The 24,804-nt window shown below is 35.0% G+C and overlaps 2 protein-coding genes across 9 annotated transcripts in view; one reads left to right on the plus strand and one right to left on the minus strand.

The window, feature by feature from the left end:
• The window catches only part of PLEKHG7 (pleckstrin homology and RhoGEF domain containing G7), a 29,452-nt gene extending 11,564 nt beyond the window's left edge, over positions 1-17,888 (plus strand). For 3 of the 5 annotated variants that reach the window (XM_087968094.1, XM_087968095.1, XM_026693732.2), the window contains 12 exons: positions 955-1,056; positions 1,317-1,466; positions 4,147-4,242; positions 5,433-5,528; positions 6,452-6,565; positions 7,478-7,649; positions 8,599-8,714; positions 9,407-9,500; positions 10,829-10,908; positions 13,823-13,973; positions 15,783-15,880; positions 17,148-17,888. In XM_087968094.1, coding sequence (XP_087824220.1) covers positions 955-1,056; positions 1,317-1,466; positions 4,147-4,242; positions 5,433-5,528; positions 6,452-6,565; positions 7,478-7,649; positions 8,599-8,714; positions 9,407-9,500; positions 10,829-10,908; positions 13,823-13,973; positions 15,783-15,880; positions 17,148-17,252 — 1,374 coding nt within the window. In that variant the 3' untranslated portion in view covers positions 17,253-17,888. The remainder of the gene's footprint in view (positions 1-954; positions 1,057-1,316; positions 1,467-4,146; positions 4,243-5,432; positions 5,529-6,451; positions 6,566-7,477; positions 7,650-8,598; positions 8,715-9,406; positions 9,501-10,828; positions 10,909-13,822; positions 13,974-15,782; positions 15,881-17,147) is intronic. The other 2 variants (XM_087968096.1, XM_087968097.1) reach the window with 2 other exon arrangements.
• A 1,886-nt stretch (positions 17,889-19,774) lies between these two features.
• The window catches only part of EEA1 (early endosome antigen 1), a 47,756-nt gene continuing 42,726 nt past the window's right edge, over positions 19,775-24,804 (minus strand). For all 4 annotated transcript variants that reach the window (XM_087968091.1, XM_087968090.1, XM_087968093.1 and 1 more), the window contains one exon: positions 19,775-23,813. In XM_087968091.1, coding sequence (XP_087824217.1) covers positions 23,691-23,813 — 123 coding nt within the window. In that variant the 3' untranslated portion in view covers positions 19,775-23,690. The remainder of the gene's footprint in view (positions 23,814-24,804) is intronic.

The raw sequence follows: 24,804 nt of genomic DNA on the forward strand, positions 1-24,804 counted from the left end.
TTAAAATCCTGGAGACCACTAATATGAATTTTGACTGACGGTGGCTTTCTGGCGTTGGTGGGAGAGAGAGAGAGAGAGATCTGATCCAACCTTTCTCTCTCCCTCTCTCACACACACACAGGCGGGGTGGGATTTAGACCCCTGATCTAAAGCTGTCAAAACTCCAAAAAAAGGGCAAGTAGCTCTGGGGAGGCCAGTCATAAATTAGAACACTTGCTAAACAACTGCCCATTAAGTGAGGACCACTTGTATTTGGTTTGCCAGTCACCTGGCCATGCCCACCCAGTCACATGACCAGCAAGTCACACCCTCAAATTAGGCCACCCCCACAGACATTTGAATCCCACCCCGGGTGAGGGGCACTGAGGATGAGTTTGTGGTGGTGGACTTAAAGGGGGTGGTAGACTTAAAAAGTTTGGGAACCACTGCTATAACATATTATAAAATACCAGAGAAGGGTAGCTGTTTATCCTTATAGCAGCCCTGTATTTTGCACTGATATTCAACTCATACATTATTTCAGTAAGCTATTGCATATAAAAACACAAGTCATGCTACAGCAAGCCTTAAGTTTTCTTTCACTTTGGTGGAAGAGCAAAAGTGATACCCTCATAATTTAAGGATGATGAATAAACTTCATTTAATTTTTCTGCATTCAGTACATTCTGAAAATATTCATTTATAATAAAAACACTCACAATATTTCTGTTTATTTTCCTATGCCAATGTTGACTAATTTAGTAGATCAATCTACTTCATTTTTCATCTATATTCCATAATGGTTGGCAACCATATTATATTAAAATTCATGTATCTTCTGGACTGCCTTATTGAAGTTTGATCTTATTTTTCTAAAGGGGGACTTTATTGGGAAATGATCTGCAACCTTCCCTCCAGTTTAAAAATATGACTTTAACTTTTTCAAATTAACATATGAATTTTATCTTTAAATAGAATAAAGACAAACAAAAACAAATGGCTGAGCTGGAATATTGTCTCTCAACTCTAACCATTAAAATGTCTGAGTCTGGTGGCTACAAATTTCACAGTGTAAAGGTATAATATTTCTTATCACATAATTTTAGTACATTTGTTTTAACTTGGCTCTTTGATTTCTCTTAACATTATTTTTCTCATTGCTATATATAAGATATGGCACTATTAATGTTATTTTATATGAGTTTTAATTCTATAACAAATATTCAACATATGACCATCAACAATCATTCTGGTGTTAAAACAGCAAAGATGAAAGATCCCTTTGAGAATAAATATGTATAAAGAAGCATACTGTATATTTGTATTCACAATTACAGGATAAAACATGGCATGAAATGCTGAAGATGTATCAACTGGAGTCACAAGCCACTAGTGATCAGTTAGACACAAAGAAGAAAGAAGCTGTGTGGGAGCTATTCACAACAGAATGCAACTATTTTCTTGATCATCTGTTGGTTCTCAAAATGGTATACTTAAGTTTTTCAACTATTTTACTGCTTACAGCTTACCCATTCAGCTGACAGGGGGGTCTTGTGCAACCATCTGCTCCATTGAGGGTGGTGTTCTGTAAGCTGACATGTCAGCCATGGCAGGGATTGCTAAACAAGACTCTGGCAGTTTTTACAAATCAATTTCAACTGGAATGAAGTGAATTGGAAAAGGATATCTCTAATCTAAGAGCAGACCCAGACTTTCTGCTTTGCCTATCAGCATTGAGGGATGCTCTCTGCCATCTCAGTGCAGGAATGAATGACAATATCCCCTCTCATTCCAGCCCATTACACACATCCCATATCTGTGTTACCAGCGTCAACTCAAAACTGTAGTTTTGTGATGGGACCTATCTAAAGTGCTTCAGCGCAGATGGTCTCTGGTGATCCATCCTAGTAGCAGCCCATGTTCAATAAGATGTCATTCCTTGCATGCCCCGGCCTCCCACTGCTGGTTGCTTCCCTTGCAGCCATTTCATCCTGGATTGCTAGGCTTCTGTGTTCTCTGCTGGTGGGTAGTTGTTATTTTTAAATTAATCTTGACATTAAAGTCAATGATCCATTATGTCAGTGACTCATCTTCAACCCCAGAAGCTTATGCTACACAGTTTTGCAAAACTATCCTTCCTTTAAAAAAAAAAAAAAAGCTTTAAGTTGCAATGGAGAGACATGGCTATTTGGTTTCTATAAAGCTGAACTCAGTCCTTTCTTGCTAAAGAGTTTCCATGGCACTACAGAGGAAACAAGAAAACCAGTGCTCTGTTTATCACAATATAAGAACATAATGCGGGAAGAAGAGGGCAAATAATCACTTTTAGGGTCAAAGGAGCTAATATGGGGGAAAGGGTGGAAACATTTCCAAAATCAAGGAGACTCATAGAAACTAGTAAGAAATGAACAATCCATGAAAGGAAAGGAAAATATTGGCAGATTGGTCCACATTGGTCCTGGCTGGCGAGGGTTGTTTTCCATGCATGGATAAAAAAGCAAGAAACAGGAGAATGACCAAGCAGATCTTGCAATGGCCCTATTCCAGGTGAATACAAGCCCCGTTCCATTACCAACCTGTTGTAGTCCAGGATGGAATTTCTAACACTGGCTTAAGAAAAATATGTGTTAGATAAATGGAAAGTATAATTCAGCATAGTGGATTAAGGAAGGTTAGTGTAATGTTATTTTAGGAACAGAGAAACTCAATTAACAATCTTACATACCATCAATAATGTGATTTGCTTATTTTTGGTTTATACAAGTGATATGCAAGTTCATTCTGCATAGCTCAAAGTTAAATGTGAACCAAACCATAAGTTGTTGTTCAACAATGCATGATTCAAAAAAAAAAATCTTGCCTCAGTATTATGTACAAACAAGGCCAATCATGAAACAAAGGCTACTTTTTATGAAACTTCCTGGTTTCTTCAACACTACACTGCTTTTGTTTTTCACTTCTCCATTTACCAGCTTCCTTACTACATGATAACTGAAATCCAGTTATACAAATACATTTGTGGGGGGGAAAGACTACTTGTATTTACTTAAATGGGGAACTATACTTACTAGAAATAGCTTCCTCAAATGTAAGAGGAAGGTGTTCTAGTAATGAGTCTTTCCAAAAGGAAATCAAATTCATTTCCTGATAATTTTATGGACATATTTAGATTTCCTTGGTACAGTATTGGAATAGTTTGTCATTAGCTCAATGGCATTTGAACTAATGGAATGTCATTTCCACTTTCTAACAGGTTATAGTCTTAACATTTCTTGATGGCCTCTGATCCAATACTTTGTACACAAGGCTTGGTTCTCACAGTATGTCTTATAAAGATGTGCAGTAGATAACTACCATCATAACTTACTATACGTAATGTAATAGTTTCATTATATTAACATTTCAAAGAAAATGTTTTAATAAATCAGCATAAAACAAAGAACATGGGGAAAACATATGCTTGATTTTAAACATGCCTACTTCAAATTAAACCATTTGGAGGGTTTCGTCCTTTAGCTGAATTGTGAAATAATTGTCATTTCAACTTGGCAGCAATGCAATACACAAGATTTCCAAGCAGTTATGAGCACATCTATCTTGTGTTATTACAGGGGATTTCAGGGGAATTGGGGGAAATTTAGATGCATTCTCTCATATACAAGCATATATTCCAGGCCCTTGAAATGTAGTGCTATTCTTGGGATTTTTTTATTTATTTTTGTTATTTGGGGGATGTACAGAGCACAGTTTGTAATTTACTAATAGTTCCCCATACGATCTGAAATAGTTTTGGCAGGGATAAGATATTCCCAGTCCTTTAATGATGGCAACAATAAAATGACTGTCTTAAATTATAACACTGTCTTCTGACAGGGATAAGTTTATTTAGCCATAACTAATTCTTGACTTTAAATTCCTTTTGGTCTAAATCTCTCTGTTTCCCCTAGAAATAAATGTTTACTTATAATAATTATAATTTCATAATTATAATAATTCTGAAATTCTAGTTTAAAAACAAAGTAGTCTTTGAATGAAATCTGAGCTCTGTTTTAGAACTATAATGGATTAGTTTCCTCAAAAGAAGAACTAGTAGAAAGGGTAAGATTAAAGGATTTGGAAAATAAATTATTATCCAGAAATTGCTGTTTGTTGCTTTGTTTTTCAAAGATCTTTTTGGATACATTAAAGTACCTGCAGAGCAAAGAACTCCTATCAGATGTGGATCCTGAGTTACTATTTGCAAACCTGGAAGAATTAAATCAGGTGACAACAAGGAACTTTAGTGATAATAAAAATGTGGCCATACCAGAATTATTCATGCCACCAAATTAATGTGATTGGTAATAATTAAACATTATTGGTATCAAAATAATCCAAATACTGCTTGTTTTTTTAAATGTAAATCTCTGGAAAACTGAAATAGAAAATATAAGATACTAACTTTTCCAAAGCATTTATTCCAAAGTTGTGATTTAATTATAAAGGATGTCATATAACCCTACATTGAACAAAATTTGGACTCCTGGTCTGATGGTTAAAAACTGTGTGCTCACCAAATCTGACCTACTTTTTAATAATCATCCAAAATTCATTTTAGTATCTGTTAATAATTCATAGATGTGTCCTTATTTTAAGATGGAGAAAGAAAAAAAGATCCTGAGATCTTAACACCAGCATTACAAAAGAATGTCTTTGGCTCCCTGTCTTGGAATAATACATAAGATCCAGAAATATATTATCATTTAATTTCAAAGGAATGTTCATAAACTGTGCTACACAAATTCAACAGAGCATCCCCCTCCCCAATCTGGGCCCATCTAGAATTGTTCATCCTCAGTAATAGGATTTAAGAAAATATTCCATTGAAAACAATGAAAAGGTTTTTTTGCCAAACCTAATTTGGCTGCCCCAGGAATGATCTGGGGAAACGGTCACAGTCACTTGCACCAAAAAAAAAAAAAAAACCAGGACAAACTCTGTTGAAGTGAAGCAACTAGGCTTGAGAATTGAGAATTGAAGTGGAAGAGAAGTACAGCAAGTAACTTTTGGGAAGATTAACAGGAAAAATAGCCTTTTTTTTCTATGTGGTTGTGCCTTCCTGCCAATTACACAGTGACATCCCAAAGCATTTTCAAGTCCCAATTGCAGCAGATGGGATGGTCTTTCCCAGCTGTACAAAAGGAGCCATCTTCAGTTTTTAATCCTATCCACTTTTTAATCCTATCCACTTTTTATTTGCGGATGCTGTCCTGTTCTAGCCTACAGGCATCAAAAGCCTCAATGGAAAGGAATGTGGCTCATTTTATTTATTAAATTTTTATGCCGCCCCCTCACTGATAAGGTGACTCTGGGTGGCTTGCAAACCTTACAAATCCTCATGCCATCTATATGTTGAAGTCTACAGATTTTAGATACAAAATTAATTTTAAATAATAAATATATTCTTTGCTTAGGTGACTCTAAGTTTTGTAACCAGTTTATTTAGCACCATGGAGGATCTTCTTCTTGGGCAAACACCCTCCCTTGATTTCATCAGTGTGCTCACAAAGGTAATAAGTTACTGAATACATTCCATTATGAACCTGGTGAGAAATGTTGGAAAGCAGAAGTCTTGATTCCTGTAAAGAAACCCACAATTCTGTCGTTTTAGTCTAAAATCACTACGATGCCACATAAAAGGTATTTTAGCCACAAGTGTTCAGAAAGTGGCTTCTTTTTTACTAGTTATGATAATGTGTTTTTCCCAAGTCTGTTGACTTCTGGGTGTCTTGGATATTTTGGTGCTCACAATTCTGCAGGCTGCAGGTCTTTGGTCATTGTGGCTATGATGAGGGAAATGGAAATCTGACATTTGGATAGATCTGTCTGGACAACTGTATACAATACAAGACTATCACAGCAGTAAAATTTTGCTTTACCAGACTAATTGGGAGGAAAGGTCTCTGTTATTGAGAACAGTCCATTGAACGGGAGAATAGGGCATGGCAAGTTTATGATACGATTTGTGTGATTAAGTTGTGATACACATCATGCAAATCATCCTAGTTTGGTAATTCTCTGATTATCCAAAATATACAAATCACAGCAGAAATTTGGTCTTTCATATGCAATGTCCTTTGCATTAAGTCTGGTAAAATGAGGTTTTGGTGATAGTTTCCTTTTGTAAGCCAAAGGAAACCAATAGGTTCCATGATTTTATGGCTATTTCATGAGAAATACAGTAAATTTCACTAAAATCATCCTAAACTAATGTGCTTACTATTTTAAACCTTGCAATAAGGCTGGATTATGCCCACTGTAGTTTTGTTTTTGTAACAATCATGATCAAAGAACTAGTATTAATAGAAAGTTAGTAGAAAGTTCAGCATCATGGCTAGGTAAAAATTTCAAGGCAATTTTTTTTTAAAAAAGCACATGGATCAGTATGCTTTGTACTCTATCATTAAGTGCCTAATATTTTTTTATCTTCCAGCATTTCAAAGGTAACCTGTGTCAGAGCCATCAGATATACTGTCTGACTTACACTTCTGCTATTTTTTACTTGGAAAAACTGAAAAAAAGAGAAGATTTTGGCACCTATTTGAAAGTAAAGCTATTAATTGGATCCTTGATCTCTTTTACAGTGTTTAAACTGATTTCACTATGTCCACGAGAAAGCACTAAGCAAAAAAAAAAAAAGAGGAGAGAGGGAAGAGAGAGAGAGAAGAGAGAGAGAGGGAGAGATTCAGGCTGCTTTTAACTGAATAGTGGCAGAATTTTGTTGTTGATCAATATGTTAAGTTCTGTCAAATGGCACAGCTAGCTCATTTTGGCTGATCTCAGAAGCTAAAGAGGGTCATATCTGGTTGATACTTGAATGAGAGATGACCAGGAAATAGTAAGGAGGCTAGCAAGCCTGGAAGGACAAGTAAATATTTACAAAAAGCAGCAGTGGGAAAATTGCTGCCAAGGAAAAAAAATACACGTGTTTATGAAAACAAAAATTAGCCAAGTCAGACTTAACACAAAAAAACTTTAACACAACAATGTTTTTAAACCAAATTTTTAATTGTTGAACACTTTTTCTATTTTTCTGTATTGTAACTAAAAATATTTTAGTTAATTATTTTGTATAGATGATTACTAAAATAATTTATTTTTGTTCGCTCAAGAAGGAAATCATTTCTTTATATATTTCTTTTTTTACTGTATATTTGTTTTTTCTATTCTTATTCTTATTTCTACTTTTCTTTTTTGCATTTCCTATTTTTTCTTTTCATTCTTTTATTGCTTTAGTTTTTCTTTTTAAGTGTAATGCTTAAAAGTAATAGTATAAAAATACTATTAAAAATATTCATTTAAAAATAGAATAATTTGCAAAGATTAAGTTATCCAATAAATAATGTCATATTCAATTTAAACTTAGAAATAAATGGTTTATGGTATGACCAATATTCATTCTGTTAAGAAATCCCATTGAAATTGTTTCCTAATATGTCTTTTCCATCAAATTTAATAGTGGTGTGAGCGGAATAAAGAATGTAAGCGACTCCATCTAGCTGAAATGTTAGTTGCACCTTTACACAAGTTGACTCGCTATCCCCTCCTGTTAAAGAACATTTGGAAAAATACAGACGCAGCAGAGAAAGTTATCATTAATTCACTTAAGGAAAAGGTGGAAACATCAATACGTGAGTAAAGAAACTTAAAACATCAATAAAATGGCAATGCAAGGTTGATGTTACTTCATTACAATGTTATATCTCCACTATCTTATTTTAAAGGCTATAACAAGGGTCTTCAAACTTGGCAAGTTTAAGACTTGTGGACTTCACCTCCCAGAGTTGAAGTCCACAAGTCTTAAAGCTGTCAAATTTGAAGACCCCTGGGCTATAATATCAGTTTTTGATTACAGCATCCTTGTGAATATTTTTTTCTCTACACAAGCCTTAAATTACCTCTGAAGGCCTCGGGAATTTGCAGGCTGAGATGTGGCCAGGCCTTCTCCGTGTTAATCCCACAACACTGAAATATCTTCTGGTCCTTGTTTTACTATTTTTGTTGGAAAGCTTTCTTTTTCCTTTTGTTCCTTTCCCTTTTCATTCTATGTGAGTTTTGCCATGTAGTTTTTAAATACATTTTGTTTCTATTTTTAGTTCCAACTCTCTAGCAATTCTTTTAAGTATTTTATCATTGTATCTGAATATTTTTTTTATTTTATGCTAAAGTTCTTATATTTTTTTATGTTTGCTGTTCTTATAAGATATTGATATTGAAATACTTCTGAGATTTACTGTAAGCTGCTTGGGGAACTTTTTTGTTCTGAAAGTTAATGTAAATGTTATTCAATACTACTATCAGTAGTAGTATTGTACAAACTTATTTTAAAAATCAACCTATTCAAATCAGAATAAGCACAAGAAACTAAAAATCGGACAATTCAGTTTTGATGTGTGTGTGTGTGTGTTTCTAAAATAGTATGATATCCACAGATTATAAAATTACACTAGAGTTTACCAATGTGGACATTTACTACTTTGTGTGAAGATTGCTAATGTTCATCATAATTTGTTACCATAAATGTTTATAGAAATGCTATTATCAGTCATCAATTACTGGCTTTCTGTGGCATATTTTTAGGCGATTTGGAAGGTAAAGTGAAATGGCTGGATAATTTTCAGAAATTTAAACAGCTTCAGGAAATTATAATTTGGCCTTCACTTTGGGATCAAGACAAGAGACATTTTGTTCCTGAGGTATGCAATTTCTTGATTAACACAGAAAATGTTATAGCATAGTCTTTAATCTTTCTGACCTAAGAATTATCATACAAATGGAGTAAAAGATTCTAACCATTATCACATAGTGTGGAATATTCTACCTTCATAGCTGCTAGATCACAATAATCAATCACAACATTGAATATAAAAGGTTACTATCTATTGATTATTTGTTTCAAATGATGTATTACAGTATGAACTATGAAGGTTGAAGGGTCCCAGGCAAGTATGGCCTTGGAGACTCTAAAATGGAAATCTTGTATTTTCACCCCTTCAGTCCCTCTCCCATCCTCCAGTTGATCTTATATAGCATTTTTAATGTTTGAATAATGTTTGGGTATAACCACAGTTATACCCAGCATTTTCATTTCTTTGGCCAGCCTCTGAGAGAAGAAAGTATGAAAAAATACCAAATATGGGTGTGTATTGTTGAAGTTGGAAATCCTGATCTCATTAACAAAGCAGGGCTAAAGATTAAAGCTTAATAACTTTTTATTGTGAAGTTTGTATATAAGATTTTGTTCTTGCAGCTTTTAACAGTATCATGATGTGTCAGTTTGTTTTCTATTGGCAACTATTTGTTATTTATTTTCTTTATACTTTCAAATAAAAATTCACTTCTTATCTATTAAGTGGCCTTTTCTGGCTTCCTTTTTCCTCATCTTAAGTCTCTCAAGTACATGCTAAGAGATAATCCACATGAAAACATCTTGTCACCTACAAAGAGATCACTTGTTCTTGAAGGCCGATTGATACTTGCAGGTAAATACAATATTTCATATTTGGCAAGAAAATTAGACAGTATGCAGGATGAAATAGATTCCAAACCTCATGAAAGAACAGAAACAAAGTCTTTACAAAATGAGGCACAGAACACATGTTATCCAGGCAGAATTTCTAGCTCATGTTTGTGTCTAATTCTGGATATTTACTATTTAATAAGTAAAAGTAAATGACCATAGTTTGAAATCACAGCATTAATCATAGAAAACTAGGGCTTCCATAAATGTCATAAATCTTAAGTATTCAGAGATTTCATAAAATCAAGATAGCTGACAGTTAAAAAGATACTCCTTTGGTCTTTTTAGCTGCCAGAAAAAAGGAGTGTGGGGAAACAAGGCATTTTTGAAATGCCTAGATACCAACTCAGTAGCCTAAAGTTGTCGGAGCATAAGAAGGTTATTGGAGAGCATAATGGATGACTCTTGGAGACTGATGTGTCCTATTGGAGAAGTCACGGTTCGGGGATGGGGAGAAGACCAGGGTCAAGGGGGAAATTATGTGATTTAGTACCGGCTGCATCCAGCCACGCACCAACATGGCAATTTCTATTAAACCAATTTACTTTTTCTGAGATGCAGCTAGAGACTTTTGCCTTGAATGAGGGGGATTTGTTGGAGCCCTGACAATAGCATCCCTCTCCATGGTTTGCAAAGGCAAAGCCTATTACTTAGACATGACCAAGTGAATCTCCAACAGGTGTCCCCTTGCTTACATATAGGTATTCCCAGGATTGGTACAGCAATCTACTAAAGTATTAATTCTTGAAGAATTCTTTTGTTCTGCCTGTTACGGCTGAAACTCCTTTCTCTTAGCCAGTTCTTTCATATTATGGGACTGGGTTTTTTTTTCTGATGAATGGGAACAGTTATAGTAAAACTCCAGACTTGAAATCCATAGTGTGACTTAAGTTACTTCTGCTGGCACCAGTGCTTTGCAACCATCTATTTAATTCAGCCTTGTAGATTGCAATAATTTTTACATGAGGATCTATCTTTACATTGCAGTCCATACAGTATCACTGTGGCTGATATGAATGTTTAATAATTCAAATACAAATTTAATCTCTTTATACTTTTAAAATTGTAGGGTGCTAATAGGAAGGAGCTATTTTCTTCCAATGTCTTCATACATAAAAGGATATTACAAAATCAGAGTTCTATTGGTTAGAAAACATAAGTAACATACTTTTCAACTTCTTCCAAAATTTTCTGTTAGATCTGCCAAAATCAAAAGGTAGTGAGGAGCTCAGAAAATAGTTTCGTTTTTAATATACCTGTATCATGGTTCACCTTTTATTTGCTCTGCAGAATCTATGAGATTTACTGACGTCTATCTGTTCCTGTTTGATGATTTGCTATTGATTACAAAACCTAACAGATATAAAAAGGTAACAAAATAAAAAAGGAAAGAAAGAGAAAAATAATAATCAGCTGCTATTGTATTTATATACATTTTGACTTGATGGGAACAGGAGGAGTTGTAGATAACTGGCAAAGCAATTATTTAATTATCAAAGAATTCAGAAGAGGGCTATGGAATTAAACTATGTCCTTTTGCAGAAAGCTACCTGACTTATTTTCAGAACTCTTCCATTCAGTACTTGGAATTGTCTTTTTTTTTTTTTTTTTGCTTCATGAGGCAGTTTCTAACATTTACAAAGACATACTTTACCAAATAAGCCCATTGTTTGCTTACATGGAGGAACTTTTTGGAATGGCCCCCAACTTCTGTTGTTCACCCTCAGTTCCATGCTGATCAACAGCTTTCGAATCAGCAGGAAACGATCTTAAGAAGATGGAAAAATATCATACATCAAAGAGATAGCAGATGGAAATAAGGAATTTGCAACAGTTTAAACATGTCTTGATATAAAGAAATCTCTAGAAATTGGGGGAAAACAGGCCTACTGAAATGCAAAGATTAAGATTACCTGGGCTCACTAAATACACAGGGAGGGAGGAAGCTTATCCTTGAAGATCAACTTTAAAGAAACAAAAAACACTCTTGTAAAGCATACACTAAAGCCATTAGTTTATTATTTGGGGAGAGCTAATCTCCCAGAACAGAAGGACTTCAAAAGGTTGCCATGATACAAGCCAAGTCTTTGGAGGACCTGTAATACCTGCTTATGTCAACCATGTTTGTTTTTAGGATTTGGTTTCATACTTTCAATATCTTCTATTTCATTGTGCATAATAGTTATTACAACTTGGCTGAAGGATATTGGATGGGAACTCCCCTTGGGTCTCTTCACAATAGGTAGTAAATACAGTTAATATTAATAACCAGAGGATATTTCTGGCTTATGTCAAAAGCTATGCAAAGAGTGACTTGCTTCACAAAATCACTAAAATGGGGCTAGCTGTAATCATGGTTTGCTGAACTAGGTATATTGGTTTGATTCAAGCATACTGCTATGATTTCTTGAGCATGATGATTCAGATATCTCATTAAGCCAAAAATAAAGAAACCATATTATGGTTTAGCACAGGGGTGGGCAAACTTTTTGGCTCGGGGGCCTCATTAACTTTTAAAATTTGACAGACGGGCCGCCACCTGGTGTCGAAATGCCTGTCATTACAAGTCAAAATCAAATGAATGCAATCATTCAATCATTCACATCAAGCCTTAATTCTGTACCAATCTTCGGCGGGCCAGATTAAAAAGACCAACGGGCCGGATGTGGCCCACGGGCTGTAGTTTGCCCACCCCTGGTTTAGCATGTCCGTGCAAAGCTAGTCACTTGTAGTAGAGCTTTTGATAGAAGCAGGAAATGAAATTAGTAGCCTGATTTATACATCAACTTCATCATCAATAAGCAACTTCATCATAAGCAACTTCACGACGCTTATTTCAAATAAGTTTGTCTTTTCTTTTTCTTCCTCCCTCTTCTCTTTGAACATGTCCAAACATGTGTCAGTATGTGTTTCTGAGCTAGTTTCCTGTCTCCTTCCAAATTAGTTGGTTTCCTTTTCCTCCATTCCATCTGCCTCCCATTAATTGAACTTTAAGGTTAATTACACTACAACCAGGGGTGGGATTCTACCATTTCGCACCTATTCGCTAGAACCGGTTGTTAACATTCTAAGCAGTTTGGAGAACCGGTTGTTAGAAGAAATTACTGGCCTAATCCTGTAAGGAAGGCAGGAAGGAAACATTCTGGTGTTGCTTACAGAAACTGCCTCTCCATTAACCCTTATTACATTCTTGGCAGGACTAGACTTCCTGTCTCAGGAACTTCTCTGGAGTTTTTTCCCCCCTCCTTTGCTGATACTTCACTTGTGTGGAGTGACCATGGCACTGAAAAAAGTGACTTATGACCACTTTTCACACTTAGGACTGATGCAGCATCCCCACTGTTAAGTTCGGTCGGTGGGTCCCATGAATAGACGAGGCTCGAGTAGTGAACAACAGGTCTTTATTTTACAGATAGATTCTGAGACAAAACCCTAGCGCGCGGCAGCTCTTCTTATAGAGCTGGCCGCGGCTAGGCAGCCAATGACAACTCTTTGAGTTTGCCGCGCTTGGTTTTAGCCAATCGCGTCAAACCCTGTATGAGCCAATCAGGAACATTCAAGCCATCCAATCATGATCCGGTTTGTCTGGACCAATAGGATTGCAGGGTTTCGAGCCTGCTAATATGGAACACCCACAGTCATGAGAGGCCAGGCGAGCAGATGCGTGCCTCGATGTGAGTGATGTTTAGTTGGCCACACCCAGCCAATAACGTCCACCCGGTCACATGACCACCAAGCCACGCCCACCAACTAAGCCATGCCCACAGAACAGGTTATTAAAAATTTTGAATCCCACCCCTGACTACAACATAAAGTAGAGCAGGGCTGTCAAACTCCCAGCCCATGGGCCAAATGCGTCACACACTGGCCACACCGATGTCCAGTTTAGTGAAGGGGAAAGTTCCAATACATCACGTGACGTGAGTTTGACACCCCTGAAGTAGAGGATTTAAGATGAGTTTGCTAGCTCTTCCTAAAGTTTTATTTCAATGGCAACTATGGACAGGGATATCAAAATTGGCAAGGACATAATTATAATGCCCCTTGCTCTTTTGGAGTATGTGCGCCAAAAATGCTAGGCCTTGCATCACAACACTGTATCTGCCACCTTGCCATTTTTGACACTAGCCCTACTCCCACCCTTGTACTACTGTTTATTCCTATTTATTTATCTCAGAGGATCCTTTTTCCTATGTCTTGCAATTTAGCTACTTACCTTAATTTGAATCTTTCCTGCTTTCCCTACAATCATGGATTGCAAATATGTTTTTCATTTCATTTCAGAAATTTGACCTGAGTTTAACACCTGCTTGTTCTTTCTTCAGTCTGGAATTGCAATCTTTGCTTGAAGAAGGTGGTAACTGCATAGTACTTGGCCAGCCTATTCCGTTAGATAGAATGATGGTAAAAAATATTGATTCATTCCATATCACAGGTATGTGATATTATAATTGCTTTGCCAGATATTTTAAAAATTGTACATGTCATATATACAATAGTTTCTTGAGGGCCTGGTCATCTACGTCAGCCCTTTTAAAAATATTTAGAAAACTTAGATAATGAACAGGGATGTGAAGCTTTTTCAAAAATGCCTAATTTCGTTGCAAAGCCTCTAAACAATCATTGCATGTATGCAACAACTTTTAAGTAATGAATAGAAATCATACAATGCTGAACTACAGAGTTGTGTACTGTATTATGGATTTGATTTTTAAAGTGTGCTGGGGAAGAAGCCAAAGTGATGAGACAAACCCATAATTTAGCATTGACATTGGTATTCGTTGTTAAATCTAAGCCATTTATTCTTACTGTACTCTTTTCATATGAAAATGAACTTTTTGCAAAATAAATCTTATGTTACCTACTTTCAAATAAATCCAATATGATATCTGAGTTCTTCACTTTCTATGTCCTCAACATATATTCGTATGAAGCTATTATTCACAACTGATAGAGGTTTGATGCCCCTATATACAGTGCATTGACTGTAATATGATTATTATATCTCAACATTTGATTAATTAAATACTATTATGGGGATTTCAGTGATACCTACATCATAAGAAATCATATATGTCTAAAACCAACTTCAACTCTTAAAACTGTAACCTACTTCTGCCTGGTGTATAGAGACAGATATTTAGGATCAAATATATGACCAGCAGAGAAAAAATGAGGTACTATTATGCCCTTTCCTTAGAATAGCAATAAGTATGCAGATAACTAAAATGGAAATGGAAATGCTAGCTTTCACATGCAAATTTAGACTTAATACAATCTATTCTATTAATACAATCTATTACATTTGGAGCAGTAACTCAGACAGCTCTGAGATTACATATCATCACTTATAGAATAACCCTTTTCTTAATATTGATGAAAATGCTAGCTCATATTGATGAAATTACTATCCTCTTCATAGTAATTGAAAGGGATTCCTTTGATGATGAAACAAGAGTGGGTATTAATAGCAGAAGCGACATTACATGGGCTAGAACCAGTTAGGGGAAAATGGGATGTCCAAAGTATGTGTGATATTGTACTTTAATTTCCTTTGTGCTTAGTACTCAACACTGATTTTCATGGATATTGTTGCTGCTTTTGTTTTCTTAACACTTAGTAGGACTACTTTTTAGACCGTGTTTACACCTAAACCTGAGCTCTGTGCTTCTCAGAGTGATGTGAGACATGAGTGTCTCAGAGTGAGACATCACTCTGAGAAGCACAGAGCGGAAGACGAAGCCTGAAGATGATGAATGAGACTTCATCAAACGTTGCCTCAAGTGAAGATACTTTGAATCTTACGCAGGGAGAAACCCGAATAACCAAAGATCCACATACAAATACCGCGAGAACCTCATTTTATATATATATATATATATATATATATATATATATATATATATATATATATATATATATATATATATATATATATATATATATATATATATTGCATCCTGGCATCCTCATCTCTTTCCCCCAATAACAGACTTTAAGAAAAAGAAATCATTTAAGAGATCTCAATGGATTTAATAACAAAAATTCCAAAAGGAGTCCGTGAAATTAATCCAAAAGTCACTCTCACCTATTTCTATATTAAAATGTTAGCTGGACATTCTATTTAAGTTATTCACCAAATAACAGCATCAGTTACATATTCCTGTTATAAATTGAAAGGCAGTTATTCATTGTTTATAGCGATCTGGAATGAAGCTATATAATGTTCCTATTATTTCCTTAGCTTTGGGACTACGAAATGCTTTTCTAATACAGCATGAGAATAGATATCAACAGTGCATAGGAGCCTATTTACTTCAAGCACAAACAGAGGTATCCAAGGTAGGCATTCTACTTTGGAAATGTTTTTTGAAAGCATAAAATGGATCCATGCTTATTGGCCTCTTTGATGGATGAGGTGATACTTCTTGCCTTGAAACAGTGCTGGTGCTTCTCTCCTTAAGAGATGGACCATAATTGGATCCAACAGTTTTCAATAATTATCATCCAGTCTCCTTTTTTTTTTCTGGAAAAGGTTGTTGAAAAAATAGTTGGGTTTGTAGTTGATGGGAACTTTTGAGGAAATACATTATGTAGACCTATTGTAGTCAGGTTTGAGCCATGATTTAGTATTGACAGCTTGGGTTGTCCTTGTAGATAACATGCAAAGAAAAGATGGTTAGTGCATCCATGTGCTTCTTGAACTTTCAATGGTTTTTGATAGTGCTGACCATGATATTCTTCTTCATGCTTCCCTGGGCTACGGATGGTGACATCATTTCTCCTCCTTTTTCTAGAGCCAGCTCCAATCAGTATTGCTTAGGAGGGGTGGGGGAAGTGATCACTCTTTTTCTTTTGTAAGGTGCCAGTGTTTTACTGTCCCTTCTTTTTCAAATTCCACATGAAACTGCTAAGTTTAGTACCATCACTACATGGATAATGCATAATTATATCTCTTGACCCTGGGCTGGCCAAGTTAAGGTTCTGTCCCAATTGAGTCTGTGCCAGGTTGGATGGAGGGGGATTCACTCCTATAAAGACCAACTTGCTCTGAGTACTTGGGCCACTATGATCTTAAGTTATTCATCTTTGACCTTGCATGGGATTGTACATTAGGATCTCAATGAGCATGTGGCTACTGTGACCAGAAAGTCCTTTGCACAGCTTCACCTGGCACACCAATTATGATGCCCTAGATCAAGAAGACTGTCAGACAATCATATGCTCAACATTTCATGACTTCACTATTGTACATTGTACGTGAGGTTGCCCTCAAAGATCACTCAGAAGCTTCAACTGAGCCAGAGAAGTGCATGGACAGTGATGACATTGCCTCAATGTGCCATGTTAACACCTCTGCTTTATAAACTGCACTTGTTGCCTGTTGCTATTCCTATAAACTCATAATTATTATCTCCTACAGCATTTGCTCAGCCAATTCAATCTCTCTCTCTCTCTCTCTCTCTCTCTCTCCCTCCCTGCCTCCCTCTCTCTCTCTCTCTGATGTTTTTATTTGTGAGCTACCCAGAGTCATTGGGAGTTAGGTGGCATACAAACTCAATAAATTAATTGTAAAAAATAATTTAAACCGTTTGCTTTTTTTTCTCAGAAAACATGGATATCCCAGATGGAAACAACAATCACCAACTATATAAGAAGAAATAATCTTTCAAAAACATTTTTCAATACACTTGCTGAATCCTCTGAAATTTAACTGTAACTTGTAATATTTCTACTTTTTAATGTTTTTGAATATTTAAAAAATGTTGAAATGTTTTTGAAACCTTTCTGAAATGGGAGTATTCTTCAGTTAGAGCAGAGTTCAGAGGATAACTCATATGAACATATGCAAACATCAATGTTACTATGACCTTTAGTTCATCTGCATTTACTAATAAACATAAATGGGGGGAAAATCGGAATATTAAGTTCCATTAAACTAACATTCACACTTAATTTTTCATCAAACTAACCATAATAGCATTATACCGCTTGTCAAAAAGAGCAAAAACATCCCTAAGTGCATAATATGATCTGCCTAAAAATTATAGTGACAATAAAAAAACCTGAAGATAATAGTGATGAAGACAAAGCAGAGATGAACTAGTGAGAAAGAAAATATTTTTATAATACACAAGGCTAATGTGACTACAAAAACTAAAAAAATCATTGGAATTCATATGGTGTAGATTAATTTAATTGTATTTGTCAATTGTTATAATAAACTAGACAAAGAAAAATTGGTACCCAGCAGAGACGTCCTGGTAGAACTTTCATCTAGCTGAAAAAACTTGATTCTACTTTTTGAGATTTTTAAATTTAGAAAAAAATTAAATGATCTAAAACAGTGTCAAGTAAAACTCAATTTAATTTCAGAACTATGACCTAAAACCTTCATATAGCTCCAGAAGCCCTGATTCTTCCTTTCTGCACTAGAGATACTCAGGCATAAAGGAGATAGAGGGCTTTTTTAAGAGGCTCAATTTTTTTTATAGAACTATTAGCAGATGGATTCATGATGTTTTGAAATGTGTGTATCTTGATTATCATCAGACATTGGAAGAACAGCTCATTTGCTAGGATTCATTTGCAACACTGATGATTGTAAAACAGAATTGTTCTGTTATAATGAATTAACAGGGCTTTATGGTTGCAAGGTTTTTCTGAAACAACCATGCTAATAGAAAATGGAATAGAAATGCCACAGAATATGAATTATGTGTTAGTAACAAATTTATTAGCATGAGTAAAAAGAATCTGACAGATATTTGACAACCAAGTTAACTGGAATTTCTCAAGTTGAAAATTACTTCAAAGCCACAGGTAGAAATAATCTGATATATAATGGCAGTTAATGACTTTTGTTTTATAAATTAAAATGTTTTTATTAAAGAGTTCATCAGGTATTATTTATGAGTGAGTGATCTACTAGGCAGCACTTAAGTAACTCTGGCTCATTTTGAGAAGCTAAGCAAGATCCAACCAATCTGTTCTTTTGGATGGAAAACCATTGGGAAATACCAACGTTTAGGGGAGACTAAAATCTAAGGGACTGGTTTGAACAAAACTCAATAGCACTTTTCATGTGGCTATTGATAAAAATAGGATCACCAATGTCTGATGACAGATATGGCACATAAAAAAGGGGAGAAAAAGGGGGCGGGGGAGAGAAAGTCTTGGATGAAGACAATGGGAAATCACTTTTGTATTCAAAATTATTTACAATCCTTGAGGCCATACAAATACAGTATGTCCAAAAAGTTGTTAAGATGAATATGACTCTTTTTAAGGTTGATTGGTAATCCAGCACACATACTATTATTTAAACATGCAAGATCCATTATAAATCTTCTATTATGTCTTTTTACTTTTTAAAAATATGATGCATCACTCATTGTGTCCATTCATCCCTCTTAGCAATTAATAAAGGACGCTATGGGATGCTAGTCAAAAAATGTTTTGGTGAAAGTGGTACTAAAAATTCATTCATATAACTTGGGCAATAAGACTCTGAACTAATTAACTTCCCTTATTGGCTCTCTAGTTCATAAAACACATCCATTTGGGATATTGGTTCTATAGACTTTTATAGCACTATAGACAACACATAACCTTGTGGATCATGGTTTCAGAGGTATTTCCTTACTGAAACAAAAGGCCAAGGGAAAAAATAGCAGATGAGAAAGTGACTTCCAATTTCCTGCCACCTTGAATACAGCTGACTGCTCTTTGGCAGCTGATGATGGGGCTGGTCTACATGATCTGCAGAAAGCTGATGTTCTGAAACTCCATACAGCACTGAAGTGACCATAAATTTGCCAAATTTCAATCCCAGAGAAGTCAGGGATCCCAAGCTTTGAATGCATTCTGTAAATCATCTGAACTGCAAGATGATAAATAAATAAGTTATCTCAAATAAGTCTGAGGTACCTTAGTTCAAAAATTGTTGCCCTATAATGCATTGTTGCATCTAATTAAAGACTACAAGACACAATAGTTTTAATAATATACAGATTTAAATTTTTATACAAACTATTAAATCCAAGGAACTCAGTGAAAATGATCATCACTTAAAACAGCAATTTTATAATACGGAATAAAGCAGGAAATTCAATCTTGCCACAACCAAAATATGAAATAGTTGAAGCATTCCACTAATATTTGGAGATGAATAGGTTTGACATATACAGCAGATAGCTTGTCATACCAGCACCAAAACAGTCATTGCAAACAGTCTATTAGAAATTTCTAATTTTATTTTCAGCCCAATAATAGAATACAAAAGTAATATTTCCATAAGTATCCACCCATGGGTTTCATACAGAATTAGTGATTGTGTGGTGTCATTTTTCTCACTACTCAGCTTCCATCACTTTCCAAATGCAGAGTTTAGAAATTACAGTGTATACTGAACTAAACTCTTTAACATTATAAGGCACGACTACATGACTACAAGTCATAAACACATCACTCAGACTTAAGAGAATCCACCTGATAAAAATTGCCATGCAAGACTATCTAAAGATAATATGAATGTAAGGATCCACTTGAAAAAGGAGTGCAATCTTATGTAGATAAAGCGACCTTAATACATCTGTAAATTTAAGCACAGAAATTCTTCAAGTCTAATTTATACAATATACAGACCCCACCCCAATAAACATTATGCACAATATTCACATCTGCAACCATAATAAACCAATAGTTAAAAAGAGGCCAATCAGACAATACAATTTGTGGCACACTTCCATTATAGCATAATAGCAGTTGTCAATTTCTTGTCATGAGGACTGGAAATCGAGACTAACTTAATGACATGTAAATATTAACAGCAGCCAATGTGACACATACAGCTGATATAGATCAAACATAATTAGGAACAGTTGTATAATTTATTTTTTCGCCAACACCTACAGGTTTGTAGAATTAAAGGAACCTAGAGTATAGATTTATAATAACTGTAAGTCACATAAGCACACATACTGAAATACTACATTTTTGGTGAATCAAAATGTTTTAAAATTTGGCAGTAATCACAAATCAAACCTAACATCATAGCGAGGGAACCATTTAAAAATGGGCTCAAGTGGAGTTTTTTATCAAGAGGTAGTTAAAATGAAATCTTACATAGTGGCATTCTTAGACTGGGCTTTTTGTGTGTGTTTTTAAAATAATTTTATTACAAAAGTGATAAATCCTATACAAGCAGCATTTTGGATAGATTTCTATTACAAAATGTTTCTTTGTTTATTAACCTGATGAAACAATATTTTTTCTTTCTCTTTGGTGCAAAGAGTTTGGATTTAACCACATAGTACAATGTAGGTAGCATGAAAGCTATTCAGATATGCCACAGTAATCAACAACATATACTGTATTTGAAATTTATAAATTCTCAACGCCAATTACAAACTTTATTCATGAGTTTTAAAGAGATCACAGGAGAAAAACAAATCTCTGCTGAATGGCGTTGCCTACCACACAAACTATTTTTCTCATGACTTTTTTTCTGTGTGCCTGCTATCAAATGATTACATACTGAGGCGAGCAGTTAATGTTAAATTTGGTCAGATTTATTTATTTTTTAACTTCTAAACGGAACGTAAAATGAACCACTTCTAAGTTTTAAAGAAACAATAAAATACTAACATTTCTGTTCGTAAGTAGGGAACTTCCTTTTCTGTTTATTGCTGTGACCTGGAAATAGATCACCTAAATAAATGTTAATGTAATTTAATAAGAAAACAAATGTTTATATAGGAATAATGAAAGCCACTGAGAACATGAAATGTGCAAAATTGCCAAGTCCACTTTTTCTATTCTTAAAATCAAGCAGTGCTGCTAAAGAACATGCAAACTTCTTTAGTATACACTATGTATACTAAACTATGTATCCTCTGGAATACATAAAAATTATGAATATAATATTCCTAAACACCATATGAAATTACCAGGGAATTGAATGAGCACTTAATTAAGAACGTACAATTTTGTAGACCAATTACTGCATCACTTCTTGCAAACATTTGTTCCTTCTCTTGCATATAGTGTTGGTTACACTAAAAAGTGCATAGTGCAAGTGACAATGCTATACCTTGCTCTTCCTGAGTTTTCAATGTTTAAACTATCAGATAAAACCTCATTTCTTTTCTCTGGACAAGCTGAACTTTTATCCATATGTGTGTGAATGTATGTAAAACATCTAGGGACTGCAACAAAAGCAAATTCCCACTTAAATGATGGGCAGATAGTTTGCTTGTTTTTAATATCCTTTTAAAAATACCTAGAAAAAAATGCAAGTAAGAGATACAACCTTGGAAAAGAATTCCTCTTTATCTTATATATATAGGAAACCATTTCCAAAATGACACTTGCTACAACACATACAAGCATCATCTTTAAAAAATATTACTTCCCCCGGTGAATCAGTTTCTTTATCTGCTAATTTATGAGATGAAGAGTTCCTTATATAACTTCCTTATATCAACTAAGATAAATCAGAAGATAGCCCCAATAAACTTCAGTTCCTAGCATGAATACTTCATATTTTATCTTTTTCCAAATTAGAGTAAAATAATAATGAATAAAACCACTGGATAGCATCTGAATTGTATTTCTACTGTAGAATCTATGAATAGCTAACGTGGAAGATTTGACTTCTGTACGTTATATTCATATTTGAACATTTTTACCTTATGCCGATTCATAATCTTTAAGACTCTTAATCTATTGATATAAAATTGTATAGTTCACAACTAATTTTTCTCCAGGATTTCAGACAAGAAAAAATGGTATGTAAACCCTAGTACCAGTACCTGTGAATTTATTATTTGGAGATACAAGTAGTAGACCTAGAATCTTCTACGTGAAAAGCCCTCTCTTTCAATATATCTTTATTAAACTATTTGTGTTACTTTTTTTCTTACTTCCATATTCATTTCTATGTCTACAGCTACACTCATCTCCCATGCAAACAGATTACAAATCCAAAGAAAAGTTAATTTTAAATATTACCTCATATTTTACTAACTATATTTTACTAAACTAGATTTTATCAGTACATTATTTTATATCACCACAGTGTGCATAGTAGTGTATCTATATCCCAATTTCAACTGAAACAAACTTTGTTATCCACCTATTAGTTTAAAAAAAAAAGTAATTTTAACTAACTTTCAGATGAATAAAATATGACATTACTTTTTAATAACCTCCATGATTAGAGAGAAAACAGGAGAAACTACAGGAGAATTTAGGTTTCTCTTCGATCTTCAGCAGTTCTGAGTTTCTTTCCAAATTTTAAGGAGGACAAAGATTTATAATAATTAAAATGGGGAACATTTGTCTTGAATGTTCCTCTGCAATTCCTTTAATTGGAGTTGTAAAATAATTAATAATTATCATAACTAAGTATCTTTCAGTACCAGAATTTGCTATGCTTGGATCTTCCAGGCAATATTTCTTATGAGTAAGACAGAGAGAACAGTGCAAACATATTTAAATAGTACAAAAAATATAAGAAGCATAGGAATTTGCATATCAAAGGTGATGTAGCCCAACTATTTTCAACAGAATGCAGCATATTGTTAGAGAAGAAATATCAGATCTACACTATAGTATTGGGATTGCTTTTCATTTTCTGTGACATATTAGCTTCCACTAACTAGACATAATCATAAAAAGGAACTCACAGTAAAAAAAAAAATTAAGAAAAAAGAGGAAAAAACAATAAACACAAAAAGCTGTTTGTTTGAGGCTATTAATACCTTATACATTTCTGAACAATCATTAAGTTATACTATATGCAGCAATAATTGAAACACAAAATCCCTGCAAAACTGTTTAAAGGGGTTGTTTTTGAACCAACAAATGAGGATAAAAAAAATACACTGTAACTCCTCTATTTTAATTTTATTTACAAGTCATTGGAGACTTATAAACTTGACACAGAAGCTCTCTGACTAAAACCAAATAAGTCACAGATAATTTCAACTTCACAAGAAGTACAATTGTTTGACTTTAGCAGTTAAACACTATACTATAATTTTGCCAATTGTTACAATCAGTGCCCACCCAAAATAGTAGTCTGAGTATTGTACGAAGTGCATAACAGAAATTTTACTCTAGCATAATATGTAAGAGTTGTGAGTAATTATCCTTGTAGATCATTGAAACAAGTATCACAGACACGAACAGGTTTCTTAGAAGAAGGAGTTAAGGCATTCTTTGAGGAACACTCAGCACAGAAAATATTTCCACACTGTCTGCAGTGGTGCTGAAAAAAAGAAAAGAAAAGTTATGAACTCATGGCATATATAAACTCAAACTCTATGTAGCTTGGTGTTATGTTACTCCATTACTTAATTGTTTAGACTTGGCTCATACATCACTGCTAAAATATGAGCTAGTGTATATTATTTATTAAATTTATATGCCACCCATCACATGAACCATGCTTTGTTAAGCCTCAATGACTATATTCAAAAAACGCATTAGGCCAAAATTAGTTAAATCACATCACGTTAAGGCTTGAATGCCTGCTTTTCAAATCAGGACTAAACATCAAGCATAAAACCATACATGGATATTTTTGATGCAACAATTAGCTTTGGTTTAGGATAAATACTGTAATTTTCACACTATAAGACGCACCCAAAACAGTGGGTGGAAATGTCTGTGCATCTTATAGAGCGAATGTTGTTGAAGCCCCGCCCACCTGCCAGCAACCACCCTTCAGCCTCTGCCTCCCAGCAGTATGCCTCCTTGCAGCAAACAGCCTGGTCATCTTCAGCACAGCCTGATTTAGCACTAGCAGCTGATTGGCAGTTGGATCTGCGTCTTGGAATACCGCCAATCAGCTGTTCCAAGCTGCAGGGATCGCCGCCGCCCATCGCCGCCAATCACTGCTGTGCGCCCCATTTTCAGCCTCCATGTGCCCCATTTTTGGCTTCCATGCATCCCATTTTCAACCTCTGTACACCCCATTTTTAGCCTCCGTGCATCCCATTTTCAGCCAAAAATGGATGTGTGGAGGCTGAAAATAGGGCGCATGGAGACCGAAAATGGGGCATGCGGAGGAGGCAGTGGTCAGCGGCAGCAATGGGTGGAGGCGATCCTCACAGCCTGGAACAGCTGATCGGTGGTATTCTGGGAGGGTGATCCTACCACCAATCAGCTGCTCGTGCTAAATCAGGCTGTGCAAGATGACCAGGCTGTTTGCTGTTTTCTGCAAGGAGGCAAATTGCTGGGAGGCAGAGGCAGATTTT

The sequence above is a fragment of the Notechis scutatus genome, chromosome 6 (assembly GCF_049901735.1).
Source record: "Notechis scutatus isolate UNSWTSFEM ecotype Mainland chromosome 6, rNotScu1.2, whole genome shotgun sequence".
Lineage (NCBI taxonomy): Eukaryota > Metazoa > Chordata > Lepidosauria > Squamata > Elapidae > Notechis > Notechis scutatus.